Source organism: Tachypleus tridentatus, chromosome 12 (assembly GCF_004210375.1).
Source record: "Tachypleus tridentatus isolate NWPU-2018 chromosome 12, ASM421037v1, whole genome shotgun sequence".
Lineage (NCBI taxonomy): Eukaryota > Metazoa > Arthropoda > Merostomata > Xiphosura > Limulidae > Tachypleus > Tachypleus tridentatus.
Genome location: NC_134836.1, coordinates 117,164,219 through 117,191,358, shown reverse-complemented (window position 1 = coordinate 117,191,358; position 27,140 = coordinate 117,164,219). Strand labels below are relative to the sequence as shown.

The 27,140-nt window shown below is 35.7% G+C and overlaps 1 protein-coding gene across 1 annotated transcript in view; it reads right to left on the bottom strand.

Moving 5' to 3' along the window:
- LOC143234467 (receptor-type tyrosine-protein phosphatase N2-like) overlaps positions 1 to 20,689 on the bottom strand; it is a 562,455-nt gene extending 541,766 nt beyond the window's left edge. Inside the window, exon 1 of the mRNA XM_076471857.1 lies at positions 20,464 to 20,689. Within this exon, the coding sequence (XP_076327972.1) occupies positions 20,464 to 20,542 (79 nt within the window). The 5' untranslated portion in view covers positions 20,543 to 20,689. The remainder of the gene's footprint in view (positions 1 to 20,463) is intronic.
- Between the last annotated feature and the right edge of the window lie 6,451 nt (positions 20,690 to 27,140).

Below are 27,140 nucleotides of genomic sequence, written 5' to 3'. Positions count from 1 at the left end.
GCTGTCACAGCAATTTCATCAACCAACAATTTAGTGATGAAAACAAGTTGAACAATCTAAAATTTCTAACGCAACAATTTGAACTAACAATAGTTTAACCTGTTCAGTGCCGAAGACGAGATAACTCGCCCAAGCCGATCGGTAACACAGTGCCACGGACGAGTTAATTCGTTCTCAATAATACCTAACTTAAACGCTAGATGTCAGCACCATACACGCATTTGACATACTTACAAATTGTTTCACTTTCGATCTAAAATGGCGTCACGAAAACAGTTACAAAATGAAGAAGCATTAGAGTTGTATTGTAGCAGCTGAAATACTTGGCAGTCAACAGGTTAACCAAAAGAATTTTAAAAGCCAACGTAATCAGCTTAACAATGAAAACAAACATGGCGTTAGTAAATTTTGACCAAAATATAAAAGATATCCAAAACCTAGTTATGGTGAGTCTTAAAATATCTATAGACACGTATACCAGAAATATGCTGAGATTACAGATGCAAGCAGCTTCAGAATAATATGCGGTCCCAAACCAAGTAAAACAAAGGATTTAAATAAATTTTAGCCATCATTAACCTCAAAGTTTGGTAAGAAATAATTACTTGTACAAAAAAATTCGAATTAAGTTGACTACCTTATTCCCTCAAGAGCATAAAATAAGTACATCTTTTACGGTTCAGTCATTTCTATTACATACACTGTTCATATCAATCCATCTATCCTCAAGTCCGCCAGGTACAAGAATGAAACTTGACGACCACGAAAGGTTGAGATGTAACTGGTATAAGCCGTTAGCGTGACTCAAATCGTTAGGGTTAGCTTCTACGTTTATGCAAGCTGTTGCTTCGAAACACTGTTGTAAATGTTTCTTCTCACTGCCTCTCTTTACTTCCAAAAATACGTCATATTACAGTCCACGTGCCACGACGTTCATTCTTCGTTATCATTACGTTTAAAGAAATTACAAACAACTTCTGAATGGCACGTGATTAAGTAAAGAAAACATGTAAGATAAAACTAATAAAATACTTAACTATATTTGTAGTTATTATAAGCAAAGGATGGATTGTTAGATAACATTTATATCTATTATGAAACGTGAATAGTCACTGAACATGTGATTTGAATAGCGAAAGACGACAAAACACTGAAAACCAACAAACCCAACAATTATAACAAAAAATGCTACAATGCATATATTATTTTAAATTTTCTTCATTTGTCCCTTTTACATCTCGGTTGCTACTTGAAAAACAGAGTAAAAAATGTAACAGACTACTACAAAATAACATACCAAGTGCAGCATCATTTGTTTTTCAAGCCTTAAATAATTCTTAACCTGTATATATAAGTTGTCTTATTGTCACACGGAACGACAGCTTGAGTCTTCCTGTATATGATATATATATATATTTATTGAACAAGTCATGTTTCTAGTGTGTTTTCTGTATCATTGTTCTAAGCTAAGTTTCTAATGTGTTTTCTGCAGTATTGTTGCAGGCTATATTTAGAAGGTGTTTTCCGTAATATCGTTGTAGTGCAATATGTGTAATTAGGTATTCAATAAATATACTTTATGTTTGATAAACAATAAATACATTTTCATTAGGCCTAAAACTGTAATAAAAATCCCGCTAACATTTGACGCTTATTTCTTCTACACTCCTTATAATTTATTCTTCTCTGATTCCAAATATGAGACATATAAAAATGATATAACGAAGGGTGTGGGGGATTAACCCTAGAAGAGAAATCAAAAGGAGGTGAAACATATTTCTCTTTCCCACCTTCTTCAACACCACTTTTCTATCATGGACTTTTCAACACCACTCTCTCTCACTGGTGTTTGGGTATATATATTTTGTATACCCAGGAGGGTCAGGTACACCAGACCTCTTCCTCCTTCCATTACATTGTTGGAATGGACTGATTAATATGTAGTAATATCAACTTTAGACTGGTCCTTTTCAGGACAATGTTCATTTATATATTTTTTAAGTCTAGTACGTAGGCGGCTGTTTTATTTTTAGCACTATTTTATTAATTATTATTACTTAAATTTGATTTTATCTAAAGATCAGATGTACAAATTTAACGGGGAGAAGTGTTGGAAGCAATAGCACCCTGGATATTGGTATGTAATACTGTGAATTTATCCATGTTTAACAGAGTTCATGATGTATGTTAACATTTGTGGTATGTATTTTTCGATGTTTTTCATAATTATTTTAATGATTATGTCTGTTAGATTGTTTTCATTATTTGGATTTGTGTATTCTGTCAATATTTCAGAGAAGGTAGAAGTAATGGCATTGGTTAGTGTGTTTTTAATATTCATAGGTGTTGTTTTGTGTGTGTCTTCAGTTGTTGTAGGTAGGTCTTCATTACTTGTTGATGGTTTTTCCTGCGAATGATGTTTTCTTGACTACTGTAGCATATGAGTTTGTTTGTGTGTTTGTGTATTCTGGTGTTTGAGTAGTAGTTGATTTTGATTGTTCTTGGATTTTGTTTGTTTGTGGCTTGTTCATGTTTGGATTTTTAAGTTCCTATAAGTGTGCCTTAATAGATTTGTATTTTTGGCATCCTTTATAGTTTGCCGTGTGTTCTTCCCCACAATTACAGCATTTAGGTTTGGGTTTTGTTTGGCACATTGTGATATGTGGTGATTTTCTCCACAGCCTACAGAACGCGCAGTTGCTTGGCATGTTGCTGCTACATGTCCAAACCTTTGGCATTGGTAACAGTGTTAAAACCACTGATGGTGTTTGGGTTTGTTCTACCGTGTTATTTGTGGTACCACATTGTGATATCATTATTTATTAGTTGGGTTATGTCTTGGGTATTTTCTGTAACTACTTTAATTAAGTTTGTTGGTTTTTTTTAGTTTTGTTTGAAATCATGCGTTCCACTAAAACGTTTAACACTAGTTCAACACTATTGTCGTACTTCCCGCCTATTTTAACTGCTGTTCTTTCACAGAAATTTGTAGAAAATATTATATATGAATAATTTGGGGATTATTTAGAAACATGCTTTTCAAGTAGTTATTAAATTGATTATTCTATCCCAAAGTACTGCACATAAAGACATCGGTTTCAACCGTATTTCATCGAGAAATAAGTGATTCCTCTTACCTACAAATCCAAGACAAACCTCTAATTTACACTTTCACCGAGAAATAACTTGTAAACATTTCTGCTGTCTTATTGTGTTACGTGAAAACCATCTTAAAAATCTCAACACGTCTTTCTGTAAGGATTGGCTCGTTTTATGTTATTTTGTTAAATGGGACCCATTTCAGGAATCTGAACGTCTATAGAAAAAAACATTTTTCGTGACAGGAATTTATTTTTAAAGGTAAAACACCAAAACTGGGATGGTGAAGGATATTATTATCCTCTTTCACCCTTTTCACGGTAAATGTATTTGTTAAAGTCATGAGTTTTTCAAGTTTTATTGTTATTTGAAAGGTTTGTTTGTTTGTTTGTTTTGGAATTTCGCACAAAGCTACTCGAGGGCTATCTGTGCTAGCCGTCCCTAATTTAGTAGTGTAAGACTAGAGGGAAGGCAGCTAGTCATCACCACCCACCGCCAACTCTTGGGCTACTCTTTTACCAACGAAAAGTGGGATTGACCGTCACATTATAACGCCCCCACGGCTGGGAGGGCGAGCATGTTTGGCGCGACTCGGGCGCGAACCCGCGACTCTCAAATTACGAAGCGCACGCCTTAACGCGCTAGGCCATGCCAGGCCCTATTTGAAAGGAATGGATAAAATAGAGAAATGTCTGGCGTATTCCAATGGGATGACGGGGGGGGGCGTTGTAGAGAACAAGCAAGGCGACAAACGTTCGAAAAAGTAATGAACAAACTGCCCAAAATCAAAGTCATGGGATGGCTGAGATCATTTAGTCCAAGGGCTTTTGAATTTGTTCTGGGGGAAGGGGGTAGAAATACCCTGTGAAAATCCACTTTCATGAGACAGATACCGAATATTCTACCTGCCCTGTGCCCAGTGCTGAAATAAGAGAAACCCAAGAAATGATTCGTTTGTACATTCGTTTGCGGCTGAATTGTCATTGGTGAGACGTCTAAGGTGTGTCCAGATTTTTTTGGATCAGTTTTATCGTTTAATTTTGTACAAAAGTTGTCCCATTTATCTTGTTTTACTAGTTTTATTTGTGCTCTAATGTGATTCCTTATATTGTTTATTTGTGTGTTGGTTTTTCTGTCTCTTGTTATCATGAAATGTCTTCTTAATTGTCTTCGTTTTTTTATTATTTTTATTATTTGGGTGTTTGGTTTCCATGTGTTAGTTGTTGTTTTATGGTTTTGTTTCGGTATTGTTTTATTTGCTGCTTTCTGAAGACACTCCGTTATTGTTTGACAGCAGTTATCCAATTCAATATGGGTTTTTATTTCTTCTGGAACGTTATTAGCTAATTGATTGTCTAATTTCTTTTGATGGACTTGTTTGTTTGTTTGTTTTAATTTCGCACAAAGCCACTCGAGAGCTATCTGTGCTAGCCGTCCCTAATTTAGCAGTTTAAAACTACCCACCGCCAACTCTTGGGCTACTCTTTTACCAACGAAGAGTGGGATTGACCGTCACACTATAACGCCCCCACGACTGGGAGGGCGAACATGTTGGGCGCGACGGGGATGCGAACCCTGTGACCCTCAGATTACGAGTCGCACGCCTTAACGCGCTTGGCCATGTCGGGCCTGACAGTCTTGCCAATTTGTTTTATTGTAATCAAACTTTTCTATAGATTGTATTTTTACGGGGGGGGGGGGGGTCGAGATCGAAGACGAAACTTACTGATAGGTGGTCGCTATCAACATCTTTTCCCACCTGAAATTTTATTAACTTCTGGCTAATATTGTATGTGCTAAGACACAGACTTAGTATGTCACTAATGTTAGTGGCATACGCTGTGGGGCTGTTATCATTTAGTAGGGCTATATTGTCATCTATAAACTGTAAGAGACGTCTTTCATAATTGTTTGTATAGTTGCATCCAAAGTTAACATTTTTACTGTTTAGGTCTCTCAATGACTATAGAGTTATGGTTGTGGGAAAAGATATTGTTGAGTATTGTTATGTCTAGTTGTTTATGTGGTGAACAGTATACTCCTGTTATTGTCACTTTTGTTGTATTTATTAACAGAATATCCACAGTAACATGTTCGTTGTCACTGCTCATACTGATTTCTGTGACTGATAGATCGGTTTTATATAGCATGATAATGTCTCTATTTTCATTATTTGTGTTTATTCTGTCTTTCCTTGTTGTTATGTAGTTTGGTATCTTGAAACTGTTGTTGTTGTACATTAAAGTTTCGCTTAATATTATAATGTGGGGTTAGTGTCTTGTATAACGTCTTCGATCAGGTGTTTCTCAGAAGCTATTGCGCCTTGGATATTGATGTATACAACTGCGAACTTTATGTTGTCAGTAAGTATCCTGTAAGTGTTGTTATTATGTGTGGTATATGAGGTATAATACGTTTTTCAGGATGTTGATTAATATATCAATACAGTTGGTTGTTTCATTTGGTTTTGTGTATTCTGTTTTAAATTCTGTAATTACGTTTTTTATTATGGTAGTCAACAGATTTGTTTTGTCAGGTGTGTTAGCGCTTATTTTTGGGAGTGTGGTATTGTTTTCTTGTGATTTTTGAGTTTGTATTGAGGTGTTATTTTCTTGTGTAACATTACTTTGTTCTTGTTGTTTTGTGTTTTGTTTCCTTTTAGCATTTGTGCATACGTTGTTTTGGATGTTTTACTAACTTCTGTTGTTGGGTCTGTTGTTTGTTGTGAATTTGTGTCGGGTTGTTCCTTTTCAGTTGTTGTTCTTATCTTATATATACGTTGTTTTATTTGTTTGTATATGCCACATCCTTTGTAATTGGCTGTGTGTGTGTTTGACCACAATTACAGCATTTAGGTGTTTCTTGAGTTACTACAATTGCCGGAGTTTTTAATTGTTCAACTTGGTATCTTTAATACCAAAGCGTTATTCCATTATTTATGAGGTTTGTATGTTGTAGCTGTCATCTATAGCTCATTGTTTGTGCGGTTTATAGTAGAATTTCTCTGAATGTTTATCTTTTATGTGACGTGACCCTGAAAAGACAGTTGTTTCAGACACGCTCAGAAAGGTTTGTTTGTTTTTGAATTTCGTGCAGAGCTACACGAGGGCTATCTGCGGTATCCGTCCCTAATTTAGCAGTGCAAGACTAGAGGGAAGGCAGCTGGTCATCACCACCCACTGCCAACTCTTGGACTACTCTTTTACCAACGAATAGTGGGATTGACCATCACATTATAACGCCCCCACGGCTGAAATGGCGAGTATGTTTGGTACGACGAGGATTCGAACCCGCGACCCTCTGATTACGAGTCGAACGCCTTAACCCACCTGGTTATGCCGGGCCTCGCTCAGAAAGGTACACAAGGGTTATCTACTTTAGCCGCATCTTTTTAAACTAATAATACCAGAAGAATGGCAACTAGTAAATGTCACCTTCCGCCAACTTTTGAACTACTATAATCGAATAGTCGAATTTTCCGTTAGTCTTATATGACATCAACGACTCCGAAGTACAGAGTGTGATTCGGCGGCAAAAGAGACGAGCAACGTGAATTCTAAACTTCTGGATAAGTGATACATTTGTGGCATGTGTTTGAATTTTAACTGCACTGGTGAAACGTTCACAATGGATTACTGGCGCACCGCGGTGATAATGAGATAATATAGTAACACAAACAACGCTGGCCTGATGCTAAACAGCCAATCGATACAACATTTATTGTTTTGGTAATACACGGGGACTGTTACAACATATACTTCAGTCTCGTGCGTGGGTGGATGGGTCATCGTAGTCTTCCTAAACTAACCGGTTCCTTAAATCCACATCTAAATGTCAAGAGTTCTAGATGTTTAAAATATAAATAACACAAATTATAGGGGTGTGTGTGATTTCTTATAACAAAGCCACATCGGACTATCTGCTAAGCCCACCGAGAGGAATCGAACCCCTGATTTTATCGTTGTAAATCCGTACTAGCGGGGACAATTACAGAGGAATAATAATAAGAAAATACAAAATTTACACAATTTCATATGATACACATATAAAAGACAGGGGTAGTAGTTAAGTGGTAAATGACAGTTTAAGAAAACGACTTTCACACTTGTCGAAAATAATTATGCGAAATGTGCAGTGTCAGAAAATATAATATGATCAGGCTTAGAAAACACGAAGCATAACAGAAAATCACATGATTAGGGTTAGGTGAAAAAGATTTATAACAGAAAATCGCATGATGAGGGTTAGTCGAAATACGAAGGATAACAAACAGAAAATTGCATGATTAAGATTAGTCGAAATACGAAGGATAACAAACAAAAAATCGCATGATTAAGATTAGTCGAAATACGAAGGATAACAAACAGAAAATCGCATGATTAGGGTTAGTTGAAACATGAAGCAATACAGAAAATCGCGTGATGATGGGTAAGGTAAATTACAAAGTATTCAAACTGGTTCACTGAAACTGGTGAAACTGGTTTAGTCACGATGAAATATTAAACTTGGTGTTACAAGAATGAATCAATGAAATTGGTTTGGTCAAGTTGAAGAACAGAAATTCACTGGCACGCACGGAGTATGGAGGGGGGGGGCAAACTTACGGCTTCCCCCTCTTCGATAAATAGACCAAAAAGGAACGAACTTCTGTGATGACTTAGAATATGGTGCACCTTAATTCAACAGAAACGTTGTATTTGTTTTCTCTAAATTAATCTCAGAAAATCTGCGCTCTGCTCTGAAAATATTCATTCAGGGTAATCATTCGCGTAAAGTAACAAAGTAAATACCCTGGAGATCAGAGTCAATCATAATTCGTGGTGCCTGAGCTTCATTGAACCTGCTACGGTAAAAAATAAAACCGTTTTAAATAAATCCTCGAACAGAAACCATTAAAGTCATTCAAATCAACGTAAAAGTCTCCTGAAAGGATTTCACAACAGCTTCTCATATAATCAGGTATTAGAACAGATGTGCTATTTAGAGAGACGATAAGCAACTAGTTTCCATGACAACCAGTCCGTTTTATCCAGAAAGGTAAAAAAACAAATGCACACTAGTCTTTCATTCGTCCACCACTACACTTTCTGTGCAGCTGAAACACCGGTTTCATATTGCTAAACAAACTTTATTGATTTTCCCCACTAGAGCAGACATTAATTCTATTGACAATCCTAAACATCTGAAGAGCAGGATCCAACCAGATCGAAGTTCTTGAATGGGTGGATTTCGATCAGTAATGGTGCTCGGTATTTTCTCGTTTTTTACGTGACCTTTTCACGTTTTATGTTTTGTTTTGTTTTCTAATTTCGCGCAAAGCTATGCGAGGGCTATCTGCACTAGCCATCCCTAATTTAGTAGTGTAAGCCTAGAAGGAAGGCAGCTAGTCATAACCACCCACCGCCAACTCTTGAGCTACTCTTTTACCAACAAATAGTGGGATTGACCGTCACATTAAAGCGCCTCATGGCTAAAAGAGGCAAGCATAGTTTGGTGTAACGGGGATTTGAACCCGAGACCCTCAGATTACAAGTCGAGCGCCCCAACTACCTTTATACTGAAATATTAATCACTGCCCAAATTCAGAACTCACTACACCTAAACCATATTGATCAACAAATATAAATATCAAGATATTCCCACTATGTTTTTGTTTCATTTCACTACAAGGTTTTTACACAATCTTTAACAACAAATAAAAAAAATCGTACTGTTTTTTTTCTTCTTTTTCTTTTATACTGACATGGAAATAGAGGGCGTAATCCAATTACTTCACGAAGGAACAAGCCCTAAACCGAAATATCATATTAAAATAAAAATATAACTGTGTCCAAAAATAATGTAACTTCACTTTTTTTTAATTCCTAGCGGGAGTTTTAAAAAAATTAAAATATTTCAAAACTTAAAGACAAACTTAAAAGAATTACTATCACGAGTTGAATATAAAGCGTTGAGATTAGACAGAACATCACTTTTGTACGTGAGAGTCAGAGTAGGAACATCGCTTTATATAAATGAAAGTTAGGGTCAGAATGTCACTGTATAAAGTACCTATCAAGCAAGAGAACACGATACTTGAACATTAGGGTTAGAATATCACTGTATAAAGCACCTATCAAGCAAGAGAACACGACACTTGACTACGTGAACATTAGGGTTAGAATATCACTGTATAAAGCACCTATCAAGCAAGAGAACACGACACTTGACTACGTGAACATTAGGGTTAGAATATCACTGTATAAAGCACCTATCAAGCAAGAGAACACGACACTTGACCACATGAACATTAGGGTTAGAATATCACTGTATAAAGTACCTATCAAGCAAGAGAACACAACACTTGACCACGTGAACATTAGGGTTAGAATATCACTGTATAAAATACCTATCAAGCAAGAGAACACGACACTTGACCACGTGAACATTAGAGTTAGAATATCACTGTATAAAGTACCTATCAAGCAAGAGAACACGACACTTGACCACGTGAACATTAGAGTTAGAATATCACTGTATAAAGTACCTATCAAGCAAGAGAACACAACACTTGACCACGTGAACATTAGGGTTAGAATATCACTGTATAAAGTACCTATCAAGCAAGAGAACACAACACTTGACCACGTGAACATTAGGGTTAGAATATCACTGTATAAAGCACCTATCAAGCAAGAGAACACGACACTTGACCACGTGAACATTAGGGTTAGAATATCACTGTATAAAGCACCTATCAAGCAAGAGAACACGACACTTGACCACGTGAACATTAGGGTTAGAATATCACTGTATAAAGTACCTATCAAGCAAGAGAACACGACACTTGACCACGTGAACATTAGGGTTAGAATATCACTGTATAAAGCACCTATCAAGCAAGAGAACACGACACTTGACCACGTGAACATTAGGGTTAGAATATCACTGTATAAAGTACCTATCAAGCAAGAGAACACGACACTTGACCACGTGAACATTAGGGTTAGAATATCACTGTATAAAGTACCTATCAAGCAAGAGAACACGACACTTGACCACATGAACATTAGAGTTAGAATATCACTGTATAAAGTACCTATCAAGCAAGAGAACACAACACTTGACCACGTGAACATTAGGGTTAGAATATCACTGTATAAAGTACCTATCAAGCAAGAGAACACAACACTTGACCACGTGAACATTAGGGTTAGAATATCACTGTATAAAGCACCTATCAAGCAAGAGAACACAACACTTGACCACGTGAACATTAGAGTTAGAATATCACTGTGTAAAGTTTCTGCCAAGTAGTTTACGCGTATGAAAATGGAACACAGAACATAAATATTGTTGACAGATGATTAAACAGGAGTGAAACAAAAACAGATGTCATAATGAGAACTTGCTCTGGTCGTGTTCTAACAAGCTACTCTAGAAACGAAACGTGAAGTTCAGATGTCATTATGAGAACTTGCTCTAGTTGTGTCCTGACGAGCTACTCTAGAAACGAAACGTGAAGTTCAATTAATAACACTTAATTTGGTAGAAAGTTTCAAATAACGTGAAAGAGAACTCTTAATAACGAACCACTATTCTGTAACATACTAACAGAGCATAATAGTTATCAGTACATATGTTGTTATAGTGGATAAAGAAACAGTTATCGCTTCTGGACTACAGCCAACTATCATGTCACGAAACTATGCCACAAAAAAGTGTGTGAAGGAAGGTCTGGGTGTTGGTAAGAAATTACAAATTCCAGGAGCTGCTTCCATGAATTGTGGTCGGAAAGTGAAAACAAAACGTAGTTTACGACGATCTGTATACTTAGGAAACATGACTGACGACTGTCGTAGTTTACCAATGTACGACATAAGTCCAGGATTTATCAGTTCCTGTCCTAGGAATTATGGCTGTCTATACTTATTCTGTCCACATGAGGATGAATTTTTGGACTGTCATCTCTTGCACTTGTAATCGTGGCTATTTTTACCTTCTCTGGTAACTTGGAGATAAGTTTGTGATGGACAGCTTTAGGAGTAGAAATATTGAACATTAGTTTTTAGTACTGGGAAACGTTACTGAAACTGTTAGGACTTGTCAGAAATAATAGATAAAATGAACAGTATCAGTTGTAAAACACGTGTTTACACACAAACACTGTTAAGCAGCATACTTCAACCATCTGTCCCTAAAAAACAGCTGGAAAGTAGAATACCATAGTTCTGGTTCTATCTATCTAAGCTGCAGTAATCCCTTGTTGGATGTAGTCTGTCATCACAACAATCCAGTATTTCCTATTCTTAGCTTTCTTTGTCCATCTGATTTCTGCTTCCGTTACTATACGAGTATATAATCTTTTCATATTTTCTTTTGCATTCCTTGATATATTTTCCCTATCTTAGGTTGCCATTCCATTGTTCTTAATGTCCACTTATTATCGGAGCACCTTACCCCGCCAACATTCGTTTCATTCTCAGAAGGAACCTTACTGTATCTATTAGATATGTTGATTTTATTTTTCGTCATTTCTCCATATTTCTAGCGATAAATGAAATATTTTTTCTCGACAGTTTTTGTATGGTTTCTGTATTTTTACTTATCTCTTTTGTTAGTGTCCATATTTATCCACCATATGTTAAGGTTGGTATTTTCCTTCAAAGTGACAGGGTCATCTTGACCCTATAGAATTCCTTTATCCATTGCAAAACATCGCTATGTTGCTTTGGTTCTTATCAGTTCTTTCCTTGTTGTGTTTTCCATCCAGATGGTCTTTCTAAATATTTATACTGTTACACTTTCTACATTTTTTCATTCTCAATTTCGATGGTATCTGTGTCATGACAGTTGGTCACAGGTTTGGTGTTTTCCTTTGTGTTTTTTATCCAGTTTTCTGACTATTAGGATACAAACTATTCAACATTATTTTTGTATAATTTGTAACGAGAGTTACATCATTTACAAACCTAATCAGATCAGTTAATGTTTATTTCTATACCTTCTTTCTCTAACTCACTTCTCGTAAAGTTGTTGTAAAGATTTTCAGGTATTGTATCCCACTGTCACACACACACACACACACACACACATATATATATATATATAAACAATTTTAACGTACGTTAGATTGATGGCTGTTCTAACTAAATCACTTAATATCATGCTATTTTCTACAGAGTTGTATGTTTATTATAAGCAACAAGTCCCACACCTAAAGGTGATATGAATTCAATTGATTCTTCTATTACTTGGTGAGTTACTGGTAATTATCATATGTTGTTTAAGAAATAGTGCCGAAGCCCACATGTTCTCTTGGATGACATCCGTCCAGAATTCTATCCAATCTTTTTGTATAACTCGTGTCAATAGTTTATATAAGTAAGATAATAGGATTAGATGGCGCTACTTCTTTATTTATTGTTTATCTTCCTTATTCTATTAAATAATAATAACAGTCCTTTTCCATTTCCTTGGTATTTTTAATAAATCCAAAATTTTTACCTATTCCCAAAGAAGGAGTTCAATGTATACTACTACAGTCATTTGTTACTAAAGGAAGTGTGGAAAGTAGAATATCACAGTTATTTGTTACTAAATGAAGTGTGGAAAGTAGAATACCATAGATATTTGTTACCAAAAGAAGTGTGGAAAGAAGAATACCACAGTTATTTCTTACTAAAGGAAGTGTGGAAAGTAACATACAACAAATATTTGTTACTAAAGGAAGTGTGGAAAGTAGAACACCACAGTTATTTCTTACTAAAGCAAGTGTGGAAAGTAAAATACCACAGATATTTGTTACTAAAGCAAGTGTGAAAAGTAGAATATCACAGTTATTTGTTAATAAAGGAAGTGTGGAAAGTAGAATACCACAGTTATTTCTTACTGAAGGAAGTGTGGAAAGTAGAATACCCCATATATTTGTTACTAAAGCAAGTGTGGAAAGTAGAATATCACAGTTATTTGTTAATAAAGGAAGTGTGGAAAGTAGAATACCACAGTTATTTCTTACTGAAGGAAGTGTGGAAAGTAGAATACCACAGATATTTCTTACTGAAGGAAGTGTGGAAAGTAGAATACCACAGTTATTTCTTACTGAAGGAAGTGTGGAAAGTAGAATACCACAGTTATTTCTTACTGAAGGAAGTGTGTAAAGTAGAATACCACAGTTATTTCTTACTGAAGGAAGTGTGGAAAGTAGAATACCACAGTTATTTCTTACTGAAGGAAGTGTGGAAAGTAGAATACAACAGATATTTCTTACTGAAGGAAGTGTGGAAAGTAGAATACCACAGTTATTTCTTACTGAAGGAAGTGTGGAAAGTAGAATACCACAGTTATTTCTTACTGAAGGAAGTGTGGAAAGTAGAATACCACAGTTATTTCTTACTGAAGGAAGAAAGTAGAATACCACAGTTATTTCTTACTGAAGGAAGAAAGTAGAATACCACAGTTATTTCTTACTGAAGGAAGTGTGGAAAGTAGAATACCACAGTTATTTATTACTGAAGGAAGTGTGGAAAGTAGAATACCACAGTTATTTATTACTGAAGGAAGTGTGGAAAGTAGAATACCACAGTTATTTCTTACTGAAGAAAGTGTGGAAAGTAGAATACCACAGTTATTTCTTACTGAAGAAAGTGTGGAAAGTAGAATACCACAGTTATTTCTTACTGAAGGAAGTGTGGAAAGTAGAATACCACAGTTATTTCTTACTGAAGAAAGTGTGGAAAGTAGAATACCACAGTTATTTCTTACTGAAGAAAGTGTGGAAAGTAGAATACCACAGTTATTTCTTACTGAAGAAAGTGTGGAAAGTAGAATACCACAGTTATTTCTTACTGAAGGAACTGTGGAAAGTAGAATACCACAGTTATTTCTTACTGAAGGAAGTGCGGAAAGTAGAATACCACAGTTATTTCTTACTGAAGGAAGTGCGGAAAGTAGAATACCACAGTTATTTCTTACTGAAGGAAGTGTGGAAAGTAGAATACCACAGTTATTTCTTACTGAAGGAAGTGTGGAAAGTAGAATACCACAGTTATTTCTTACTGAAGGAAGTGTGGAAAGTAGAATACCACAGTTATTTCTTACTGAAGAAAGTGTGGAAAGTAGAATACCACAGTTATTTCTTACTGAAGGAAGTGTGGAAAGTAGAATACCACAGTTGTTTGTTACTAAAGGAAGTGTGGAAAGTAGAATACCACAGTTATTTCTTACTGAAGGAAGAAAGTAGAATACCACAGTTATTTCTTACTGAAGGAAGAAAGTAGAATACCACAGTTATTTCTTACTGAAGGAAGAAAGTAGAATACCACAGGTATTTCTTACTGAAGGAAGTGTGGAAAGTAGAATACCACAGTTATTTATTACTGAAGGAAGTGTGGAAAGTAGAATACCACAGTTATTTCTTACTGAAGAAAGTGTGGAAAGTAGAATACCACAGTTATTTCTTACTGAAGAAAGTGTGGAAAGTAGAATACCACAGTTATTTCTTACTGAAGGAAGTGTGGAAAGTAGAATACCACAGTTATTTCTTACTGAAGAAAGTGTGGAAAGTAGAATACCACAGTTATTTCACTGAAGAAAGTGTGGAAAGTAGAATACCACAGTTATTTCTTACTGAAGAAAGTGTGGAAAGTAGAATACCACAGTTATTTCTTACTGAAGGAAGTGTGGAAAGTAGAACCACAGTTATTTCTTACTGAAGGAAGTGCGGAAAGTAGAATACCACAGTTATTTCTTACTGAAGGAAGTGCGGAAAGTAGAATACCACAGTTATTTCTTACTGAAGGAAGTGTGGAAAGTAGAATACCACAGTTATTTCTTACTGAAGGAAGTGTGGAAAGTAGAATACCACAGTTATTTCTTACTGAAGGAAGTGTGGAAAGTAGAATACCACAGTTATTTCTTACTGAAGAAAGTGTGGAAAGTAGAATACCACAGTTATTTCTTACTGAAGGAAGTGTGGAAAGTAGAATACCACAGTTGTTTGTTACTAAAGGAAGTGTGGAAAGTAGAATACCACAGTTATTTCTTACTGAAGGAAGTGTGGAAAGTAGAATACCACAGTTATTTCTTACTGAAGGAAGTGTGGAAAGTAGAATACCACAGTTATTTGTTTTTAATAAAAGGGTGGAAAGTAGAATACCACAGTTATTTGTTTTTAATAAAAGGGTGGAAAGTAGAATACCACAGTTATTTGTTTTTAATAAAAGGGTGGAAAGCTGCAAAGTATGATTGAATTTTCAAGATACTATGGATCAAGTAAACAATAAAACTCGTTAACTTTGGCTGTACGTGTAGCAATATTTTTTTTATCCTGTCACTCAGAAATAATGTTAATTATGTTAATCTTCCAGCATAAAACAAATTAAATACCAGAGGAAAACACCGCTACTCACTATAATGATGTAGGGGAGGGGATTGTATTCGACTTTCTAGCATAATAACTACAAATTAGCATAAGAACCAGAAAGGTATCACAATCAATAGAGTTGTCCTCAGTAGCATACACAGGTAGACAGCGATCAATATCACAACGTGCAGCACTTACAATAGCCACAGTTTCGTGCTCAAGGGTCATTTCAGCTTTTCTCTTGTCTGTGATCTTTGACTTTTTGTCGTAGCGTTATATTTGATAAACACTTTTAATGGAACACTCTCTGTAACTCCATCATTTTCTGTACCTTGATTCACAAATAATACCTTTCTTCAGTTTGAGAATGCTCTGTGGAATACTAATTAGAACCAGGGTTGGGGTGTAGCATGCAACACCTTACATGGATCATATACTTAGTAGAAGTTAGAGTGTAACACGTAACTCTTTACATAAATCAAATAACAACTAAATCCAAAGTTAAGGTGATCTATCCAAATCTATGTAAGATTTTACACGGATTAAATACTATCTTAAACCTGGGTAGGGTGCAATATGTGACACTTTACGAAGATGTAATATTAGCATGTGACACTTTTCAAAGATCAAATACTAACATGTAACACTTTACACAAATGAAATATTAACTACATGAATCAACTTTCGAGAATTGGACTGATGTGTTAACATGATGAGCCCGAATACACTGGGTATCACTTTTAGGGGGTCTGAATCACCCTAATGTTAACATGATGAGCCCGAATACACTGGGTATCACTTTTAGGGGGTCTGAATCACCCTAATGTTAACATGATGAGCCCGAATACACTGGGTATCACTTTTAGGGGGTCTGAATCACCCTGATGTTAACATGATGAGCCCGAATACACTGGGTATCACTTTTAGGGGGTCTGAATCCCCTTGATGTTAACATGATGAGCCCGAATACACTGGGTATCACTTTTAGGGGGTCTGAATCACCCTGATGTTAACATGATGAGCCCGAATACACTGGGTATCACTTTTAGGGGGTCTGAATCACCCTGATGTTAACATGATGAGCCCGAATACACTGGGTATCACTTTTAGGGGGTCTGAATCACCCTGATGTTAACATGATGAGCCAGAATACACTGGGTATCACTTTTAGGGGGTCTGAATCACCCTGATGTTAACATGATGAGCCCGAATACACTGGGTATCACTTTTAGGGGGTCTGAATCACCCTGAAGAGACATTTAAAACACAGACGCACATGTGTTTTGTTGACAGTTCTGGCACAAAGGTAATATGGCAGGTATGTTTCAAAGCTTGGAAAGAAAGTTCATATCATATCATATTGTAAGTGAATTTGTATGTTTGTTCTCGAAGTCCTTCTATAGTTTTTCAACTAGGACAAAACTTGACAAGTGTAGACAGAGGAAAACTTATTAACAAAACTACCAAAAAGTACTAAACCAAAAAAAAAGACATATTTAATGTAGGATATCGATATATCCATTATGTAATTATTGTAAAAACCAAAATAATTGTATTTTTTAGTTTTATGAGAACATTAACCTTTCTAATTGCACGAGGAGCCATTCATAGAGAAGTGTTAAGAAATAATACGAATTAAACTACCCTACAAACTAGACCTGAATGACCTGTAGTGAACTTTGACCTCTACATAAGAAAACAGCTTGTTATCCTAAAAATCTGTTAGGACTAACTTGATCTTATTATTATTATTTTGGTCCACATGTTGTTTTTACTTATAGCCAAATTTTAACAAAGCATTTGTTTTTTATTTTAACTACCTCACAGCCAGCATTTAACTTTTTAATTGCATTGAGTTCAGTCCCGTTAAAAGTTCTCTTGGAAAAAGAAAAAAAAACTCCAAACATAAAGTGCAACAGACAGAATAGAAAATAATTTTATTGAACAATAGCCAATAATATTAAGAATATTTGCATGAGCGTATCAAATAAACAGTAATAAAAAGATAAAAGCGTGTTTTAAAAGGTACCAGGTACACTGAATGTGATTAAGGTACCAGGTACATTGAACGTGATTAGTATGTTTAATAATGCGTAACGTGTGTCATAAAGTCGCCTCAAGTAAAACTAAAAGCTATTGAAAAACCATGTACGGATTGTTTGTTTTTGAATTTCGCGCAAAGCTACTCGAGAGCTATCTGCGCTAGCCGCTCCTAATTTAGCAGTGTAAGACTAGAGGGAAGGCAGCTAGTCATCACCACCCACCGCCAACTCTTGGGCTACTCTTTTACCAATGAATAGTGGGATTGACCGTCACATTATAACGCCCCCACTGCTGAAAGAGCGAACATGTTTGGTGCGACCGGGATTCCAACCCGCGACCCTCAGATTAGGAGTCGCACGCCTTAACCCACCCGGTCATGCCTGACCCCATGTACGGAAATACATTATGAGTTTTATTTAGTACAAAATCTTCACTCTGGCGTCTCTTTTACAGAGTGACGTCAGCATGACAAAATAATGATGCCAACACACGTTAATTCCCAAAATGGTGCCACTGCTGAGTATATTTGTGTTCTGATTATTCTTATGACGATATTATGTTTCACAAACATTAAGACGTAAACGTAATTTTTAAAAATTATCCATCACACAACATAGTTCTGAATATTCAATATACTTTTTTTTTCTGAACACGGTAAAAACGAACATTTTCTCTAATGTGCACGTTTCCTTTCTTTTAGCCTCAAAGCCCGGCATGGCCAGGTGGGTTAAGGCGTTTGACTTGTCATCTGAGGGTCGTGGGTTCGAACCCTCGTCGTACCAAACATGCTCGCCCTTTCAGCCGTGGGAGCGTTATAACGTGACGGTCAATCCCACTATTCATTGGTAAAAGAGTAGCCCAAGAGTTGGCGGTGAGTGGTGATGACTAGCTGCCTTCCCTCTAGTCTTACACTACTAAATTAGGGATGGCTAGCGCAGTACAGCGGTATGTCTCCGGATTTACAACGCTAAAATCAGGGGTTCGATTCCCCTCGGTGGGCTCAGCAGATAGCCCGAGGTAGCTTTGCTATAAGAAAACACAAACACACGGCTAGTGCAGGTAGCCTTCGAGTAGCTTTGCGCGAAATAAAAAAAAAACAAGAGCAAAATTTTAGCATCAAATATTAAAAAACTGTTTTGATAATAATTACTGAAACACTACAAATCACCATTTTTATTGCAATTTTTAAAACGTTTTGAACTGGTTACAAACACAACAATGATACCACACAAATTACACGTTGTTCCTAAATGTGTTATTATTGTAACGTATCAGATGATAAATATCCTACGTTTGGTATGCATTAAGTTAACTGATATTATGGCACTGTGCAGTAATGATTAAAATCTCTGTGATAGCTCCTAGTATGGGATTGTCCAGTAATGATTAAAATCTCTGTGATAGCTCCTAGTATGGCATTGTCCAGTAATGATTAAAATCTCTGTGATAGCTCCTAGTATGGCATTGTCCAGTAATGATTAAAATTTCTGTGATAGCTCCTAGTATGGCATTGTCCAGTAATGATTAAAATCTCTGTGATAGCTCCTAGTATGGCATTGTCCAGTAATGATTAAAATCTCTGTGATAGCTCCTAGTATGGCATTGTCCAGTAATGATTAAAATCTCTGTGATAGCTCCTAGTATGGGATTGTTCAGTAATGATTAAAATCTCTGTGATAGCTCCTAGTATGGGATTGTTCAGTAATGATTAAAATCTCTGTGATAGCTCCTAGTATGGCATTGTTCAGTAATGATTAAAATCTCTGTGATAGCTCCTAGTATGGCATTGTCCACTAATGATTAAAATCTCTGTGATAATGACAATACCTAACAAAGAGAGTGGTTATATTGACCGTGATGAAAAAAAAAACCCAACTAGAATGAGGTTTCAGTTAGTTATTTTCTAGTCAGTTGTATTCATTACCAAAACAACGTGATTTTAGCTGTGTCAACCTATAGAGGGCGTTATGACGTACACCGACCTCCATGTCTTTTCGTCATTTCTGAGTTTACATTGGTTGTATCAACATAGTTTCTCTACTGGTAATTAATTGCACAATATGTACATCCCACAGAACTTCGCTTAATATGTTTTTACTTGGTTTTTGGTAACGAGCGAAATCATTACGCGTATTAATTGATATAAATCTTCGTCACTTCGTCTAGCAAGTAACAATAAACAATTTAATATAGTATACTGCGTTCACATTTTACGTGTGAACACTTCAATACGGATGACGTAAGATAGTTATACTCTCTATCGAAAAATCACACATTTTTGTCTTGAGAACTAAACTAGTTGATCTAATATTCCTGCACTCTTTACCACTGGCTAGTCCACCATATGGTACACTTTAGTCACCAAAGAGATAGAATAGCGAGTGTGTAAAGGAAAGACCGAATCATAGGAACTCTCGAGTACTGACTGTGTCGGTACTGTAAGTGCTAATACACGGAGTTAGGCTTCACATACATCATTCGTTATGATACATGAATTCCCCAAAAATCATGGAAAATCTCATCTACGCAAAACGTCACAGCGTCTTTGGTCGTAGACTAGTCTGATTTTCATAATTATGTGTCAATTTATTAATACAAGCATGGATGCAGCTTCAATACTCATAACGAATTTCTACAAACCACCAATTAGAACCCTACCTCGCAACGTTCGACCTAGATGTTTTCGTTTCTGACAATACTTTCAGAATAAAAAAAAATAAAAATAGTATATACTGTAAACTTGTGCGAACGTCATTTTACACACGCCAAACCTAAATGTTTCCATAGATTGCGTTTATTTTTGTTAAAAAATAAAGTGTTTAAAAAACTGTCAGCGAATATGAAAAGACAGCAAAAGCTGATAACGCTCGCTGAATTCAGTTAAGCCTTATTTTTTTTATCATTGTTAGTTCGAACATGAATAGCAAATCAAGACTAAAGCTGATACAGTGGTAAAGAGACAGTTCTCATAACCTTACCGACATTGCTTTCCGGACGGACATCCTTCACATCATGATAAAGCAGGAACAGTGTAAGCAACATCCACCCTTGCGTCATGGTGATCGCTAATCGAGTGCAGTAAAGTTGATGAGCCGCTTACACATTCATGTCGTCTGTCAAAAGAATTAGAATTACGAGGTGATAAAAAATTATATGTTTATAGCAAATGTTAACTGTGAGACAAAGACTTAGGCTTAGCTATCGGAAGTTCACCGGCACAAGATATTTCTAAACTAGCTTTCCTGCAAGACTCCCGCCGTTGCAGGTGCTTTCGTACGATCCTTGAACCACAATGGCGGATTGACAGCTGTGGGGTGCCTGGATGATAAACGTCACAACGGAAGCTTTGACGTCAGTAGGCTTGCGGTACGAATAAGAGTGGGCGTGGAGAGATCTTGGTAGTTTTCTGTTTCTAGTTTTAACTTGAGAACCCTCCCACGCAATCAGTTTTTCTGCATCGAAAATCTATTCATGAAGATGAGTGTTAAAGACTAAAATTTTCCAAAACAATATTGCAAGGGCGTAAAAGGTCTAAAGTAACCAGCTTACATCGGATTCCATAAAATATGCAACATATTGAACATGTAACATCGTCAATGCTTAAAAGACATGCTAAAACGTTTTATATGGAATCACTTTAACGACTGCACATTTTTAAACACACACATCTATGTACACATTTGTTCAAACACACACATTTATACATGGAAAAGCAATACACATAAAGGGGTGACAAACAAGTAGGCGTAAACTTAATAAGGTGTAATATTCAATAATGCTATATATGTAAATGTTTGCTTTATACATAGTGTTATAATTTTCTATGTTGCTGTAATTACATTATTGAATACTGTTCCAAATTTCTTGTATGGCTCCCCACAACTGAGACAAGTCATTTGATCATCTTTTAACTTTCTCAGTTTCTACCTAAAGTCACGTTGACACAAAATTCTACATACCAGGATTTTGTGCAGACCAAGTCATGGTCTTTATTGTTCATTTCGCATTTCTATTGTTGCGGTACGTTTTCACCACATCTGAAGAGGAAATCTTCACTCCATGAGTTGCGTTCGTCTGGGAATTGCTTGTGTGTTTCATCAGTCAAAATGCCATCACTTTTGTATAGATCACCAAACTTGTACCTACTTGTTGTTCACCTTTCCAAAGGTCGGAAACTGGTTCACACTTTGATATATGTGAAAACACCTCACGTCTCTAACTGTGATCATTCTATTGTGACCATTTGAACTTAATAATGTGGATCTTAATGCTATAGAATAACATTCACAAGTGTATTAACAGTAAGAACTCGACAATCGCCTGTCTTGTAAAGAACGTGTCTTGGGTTTGTTATCAGTACTTTCAGAATTCCTTTTTGTTCCTTGTCCTGATCACTTTTATTGATAGAGTCATTAACAGTATCATTGTTTTCTCTTCTTCAGAAACTTACAAACTACTCTTTTCACCTCTTTTCAACATGGCGTTTTTCCGCCATTTTTGTGCAGAGTATTATTGTTTCGATTTGTACACGATTGTCTGTAATATTTCGTTCCGAGAGAAATGTGGCTGGAAACAAAGGCATCGTCTCTAGAGTGCGTCCACTTCTAGTTTATTTTCACACGATAAAGGTGTGATATCGCTGTTGTACTTGATTTCTATATCTTAACATTTTCATAATCACTTCTAACATTTATGGTGAATCAATTACTCAGTTTTAAGAACATTGTGTTCTTATACATCCGAATTAGAAGTAGAGATGGAGCCACTGGTGTATAAATGTAAATCACCCTCTAAATCCTAGGCAAAGAAACATTTGTGCGTTTGTTTTTCGTGTTTTTTTTTTCCTAATTTCGCGCAAAGCTACACAAGGACTATCTGCACTAGACGTCCCTAATTTAGTAGTGTAAGACTAGAGGAACGGCAGCTAGTCATCACCACCCATCGCCAACTCTTGGGCTACTCTTTTAACAACGAATTGTGGGTTTGACCGACATTATAACGCCGCCACTGCTGAAAGAGTGAGCATGTTTTTTGTGACGGAGATTCGAACCCGCGACCCTTAGATTACGAGTCGAGTGTCCTAACAACCTGGTCATGCCAAGCCATGTCCTAACAACCTGGCCATGCCAAGCCATGTCCTAACAACCTGGTCATGCCAAGCCGTGTTTTAACAACCCGGTCATGCCAAACCCGTCCCTTTTCGCTAATTTTGATCCAATAAACTTGAGGAAAGATGGGTACTGAATAACACCCACTATCAGCTCTCAAGCTACCCTCTTCTGACTATTTTGAGATTCAAATAAAAGGGACTTTAAAATATTCGATTCGTAGAATGAAACTGCAAACGAATGTTCATCTTATTCACCAAATAACAAATTTTTGTCCAATTCAAGATTACACAAAACATTAGTTTTGTAAAAAGGAATAGTTTTATTTACTTTATATGCTGAGAATATATCTTGTTAGGCTTAAGTCAGCCAACTATTTATATTTCAGTTTTCAACATTTTAAAAACATTTTCATCGTACTTTTAAGGAAACCCCAGAGGTCGCCAAAATTAGGAAAAGATTTAGCAACTTTATTACAAAAATAAAACATAAATAACAATCTAAATTTAATTAGAAACTTCCATCCTTGGTTTCAAATAAACATTTTAAAATTAAAACCAAACTGGTTACAACAACAACGACGACAAAAAAAGTACAATAATAATTTCGAAGCAACAATAATCGCAGGTAAATTCTGTGTAGTTTCTTTCGTTTTCGGAAAATAAATAAATATACCAAACGAACTCTTAACTTATTGAGAACTTGCGAGGCTTAAGTCTCTCTAAAATCGTCTGTTATTTGCTCCCTCACAAAACGAAAAGCTATTACAACATGCTCTATAGTATTTAGTACCTTGGGGCAGTTGATATTTTTATTCCAAAAATTTAAATAAATATTCTAGAATGGATTGTATATAATGACTGACTGTTGAGTAAGGGGAAAAAACTCACACAGAAATAGTGAGCCACTTATAATACAAGACCAGAGTTAAGTTGGGTTTGGTTTGAATTTCGCGCAAAGCTATACGAGGGCTATCTGCGCTAGCTATCCATAATTTTGCAGTGTAAAACTAGAGTGAAGATAGCTAGTCATCATCACCCACTTCTGACTCTTGGGCTACTCTTTTACCAACGAATAGTGGTTTTGACCCTTACATTATAACGCTCCACGACTAATAGGGCGAGCATGTTTTGGGATGATGGGAATTTGAGCCCGTGAACCTCGGATTACGAGTGGAATGCCTTAACCACCTGACCATGCCGGGCCTCAGAGTTAAGTGTCCATAACAATACTTTATAAATATGAATCAACATTGAGTTTGAAATTTAACTCCACTCTCTAAATACTCTGATTTTAACCTCAAAGTCCTGAACTTTATACTTCCTGGATTTTTAAACAACTCCTTCAATACTTAATTGAACATTTACCCTCCAGACTGAATTATTTATAAATTTGTATATATGCTGTAAGATAGATGTTTTTAACCAAACCATCTTAAAAACAACAGCATTTATTTCTGCATTAATATTGTAATGGTTAATACTGTTGAGCGAATCCTATCAATTTATTCAGAAAAATGAGGTATGGAAAGACTAGTCCAGTTAATTATAAGAAATGTAATGGTTAATACTGTTGAGCGAATCCTATCAATTTATTCAGAAAAATGAGGTATGGAAAGCCTAGTCCAGTTAATTATAAGGAATGTAATGGTTAATACTGTTGAGTGAATCCTATCAATTTATTCAGAAAAATGAGGTATGGAAAGTCTAGTCCAGTTAATTATAAGAAATGTAATGGTTAATACTGCTGAGCGAATCCTATCAATTTATTCAGAAAAATGAGGTATGGAAAGTCTAGTCCAGTTAATTATAAGAAATGTAATGGTTAATACTGTTGAGTGAATCCTATCAATTTATTCAGAAAAATGAGGTATGGAAAGTCTAGTCCAGTTAATTATAAGGAATGTAATGGTTAATACTGTTGAGTGAATCCTATCAATTTATTCAGAAAAATGAGGTATGGAAAGTCTAGTCCAGTTAATTATAAGGAATGTAATGGTTAATACTGTTGAGTGAATCCTATCAATTTATTCAGAAAAATGAGGTATGGAAAGTCTAGTCCAGTTAATTATAAGAAATGTAATGGTTAATACTGTTGAGCGAATCCTATCAATTTATTCAGAAAAATGAGGTATGGAAAGCCTAGTCCAGTTAATTATAAGGAATGTAATGGTTAATACTGTTGAGTGAATCCTATCAATTTATTCAGAAAAATGAGGTATGGAAAGACTAGTCCAGTTAATTATAAGAAATGTAATGGTTAATACTGTTGAGCGAATCCTATCAATTTATTCAGAAAAATGAGGTATGGAAAGACTAGTCCAGTTAATTATAAGAAATGTAATGGTTAATACTGTTGAGCGAATCCTATCAATTTATTCAGAAAAATGAGGTATGGAAAGACTAGTCCAGTTAATTATAAGAAATGTAATGGTTAATACTGTTGAGCGAATCCTATCAATTTATTCAGAAAAATGAGGTATGGAAAGTCTAGTCCAGTTAATTATAAGAAATGTAATGGTTAATACTGTTGAGCGAATCCTATCAATTTATTCAGAAAAATGAGGTATGGAAAGACTAGTCCAGTTAATTATAAGGAATGTAATGGTTAATACTGTTGAGTGAATCCTATCAATTTATTCAGAAAAATGAGGTATGGAAAGACTAGTCCAGTTAATTATAAGAAATGTAATGGTTAATACTGTTGAGCGAATCCTATCAATTTATTCAGAAAAATGACGTATGGAAAGACTAGTCCAGTTAATTATAAGGAATGTAATGGTTAATACTGTTGAGTGAATCCTATCAATTTATTCAGAAAAATGAGGTATGGAAAGACTAGTCCAGTTAATTATAAGAAATGTAATGGTTAATACTGTTGAGCGAATCCTATCAATTTATTCAGAAAAATGAGGTATGGAAAGTCTAGTCCAGTTAATTATAAGAAATGTAATGGTTAATACTGTTGAGTGAATCCTATCAATTTATTCAGAAAAATGAGGTATGGAAAGTCTAGTCCAGTTAATTATAAGGAATGTAATGGTTAATACTGTTGAGCGAATCCTATCAATTTATTCAGAAAAATGAGGTATGGAAAGCCTAGTCCAGTTAATTATAAGGAATTTTTTGCTTTACTTGAACTACAAATTATAGAAGCTAGTTGAACTAATATTCATTGGTAGGCCTAGGTTTACAATACATGCTAATTTCCTCTCATAGGTATGGTGCTTTCGTCCATAATGAATACATAATATTCCAAAGCTGAACTAACTGAATAAGCAACTCGATCTAATAACAACCCATTAGTTCAAACTAGTAGACACAAAAATGTTATAAAACTTTGGTGAAAATTCCAGATGTTGAGCAAAGCCCACCACTGCATGTAAATCTCTAGATATATCAAGACTAGATTAAAAACATAACCTACAACACTGCCACCTCTCTATATTGTGAACTTCCTTGAATACTCGTATGGAAAACAAACAATGGTAATTTAAACTTCTAATGACGTAACTATTTGCTGTTAATAACATTAATATTAATAAATATGGAAATTATAATCATTAAATAATAAACGAAATATATCAAACAAAGTATAATCATTACTTTGGTTAATATATAGAAATATGTTCTGCTTATTGTATCTAAATTATTCAATCGCCAAGTCTCTTTGGAGGGATAATCTCCGATCCTTTATCACCATTTGCCGTCTTCTCACGAGAGAAATTGTCTTGAGGTAGATGTTTGTGGGAGCTTGCTAATAGTTCCACTCTTGGTAATGCATTGCAAGTGACCTTGATATGAACTCCAAACTCTTCAGAAAATTTAATAACCTTTTCCAAGGTTTTGTCTTAAGCTGACCACTTGTTCTGTTGTTCATCGATGTGCTTCCAAAGACAGTTACAATATATGACCTTTGGTAATACCCAACTTCAGCATACATACAACAGTTATTTTTTATGTCAAAACTGAACTTCATTATTTCTGACTCAATGTGGTTCACAAACTTTCAAAATCAACAATAATTTACCTCAACTCATGTTATATATTACTCGAACTGTTCTAAAACATTGGGAAAAATTGCAGATGTCATGTGGCCCGGCATGGCCAGAGGGTTAAGGCACTCGACTCGTAATCTGAGGTTACGAGTTCGATTTTCTGTCACACGAAGCATGCTCGCCCTTTCAGTCGTGGAGGCGTTATAATATGACGGTCAGTCTCACTATTCATTGGTATGAGAGTAGCCCAAGAGTTGGCTGTGGGTGGTGATGACTAGCTGCCTTCCCTCTAGCCTTACACTGCTAAATTAGGGACGGCTAGCGCAGATAGTCTTCTTGTAGCTTTACGTCAAATTCAAAAACAAACAAGTATTTTACCCCACCCCCCCAGTGGCACAGTCTGTGGACTCACACTGCTGAAAACTGAGTTTTGATACCTGTGGTGGGCAGAACAGAAGTAGTCCATTGTGTACCTTTGCGCTTAAAGGTGAATTTTACAGAAAAAAGAAAACTTTGCAGTCAAAAGAACTACTCATACTGATTAATTTTG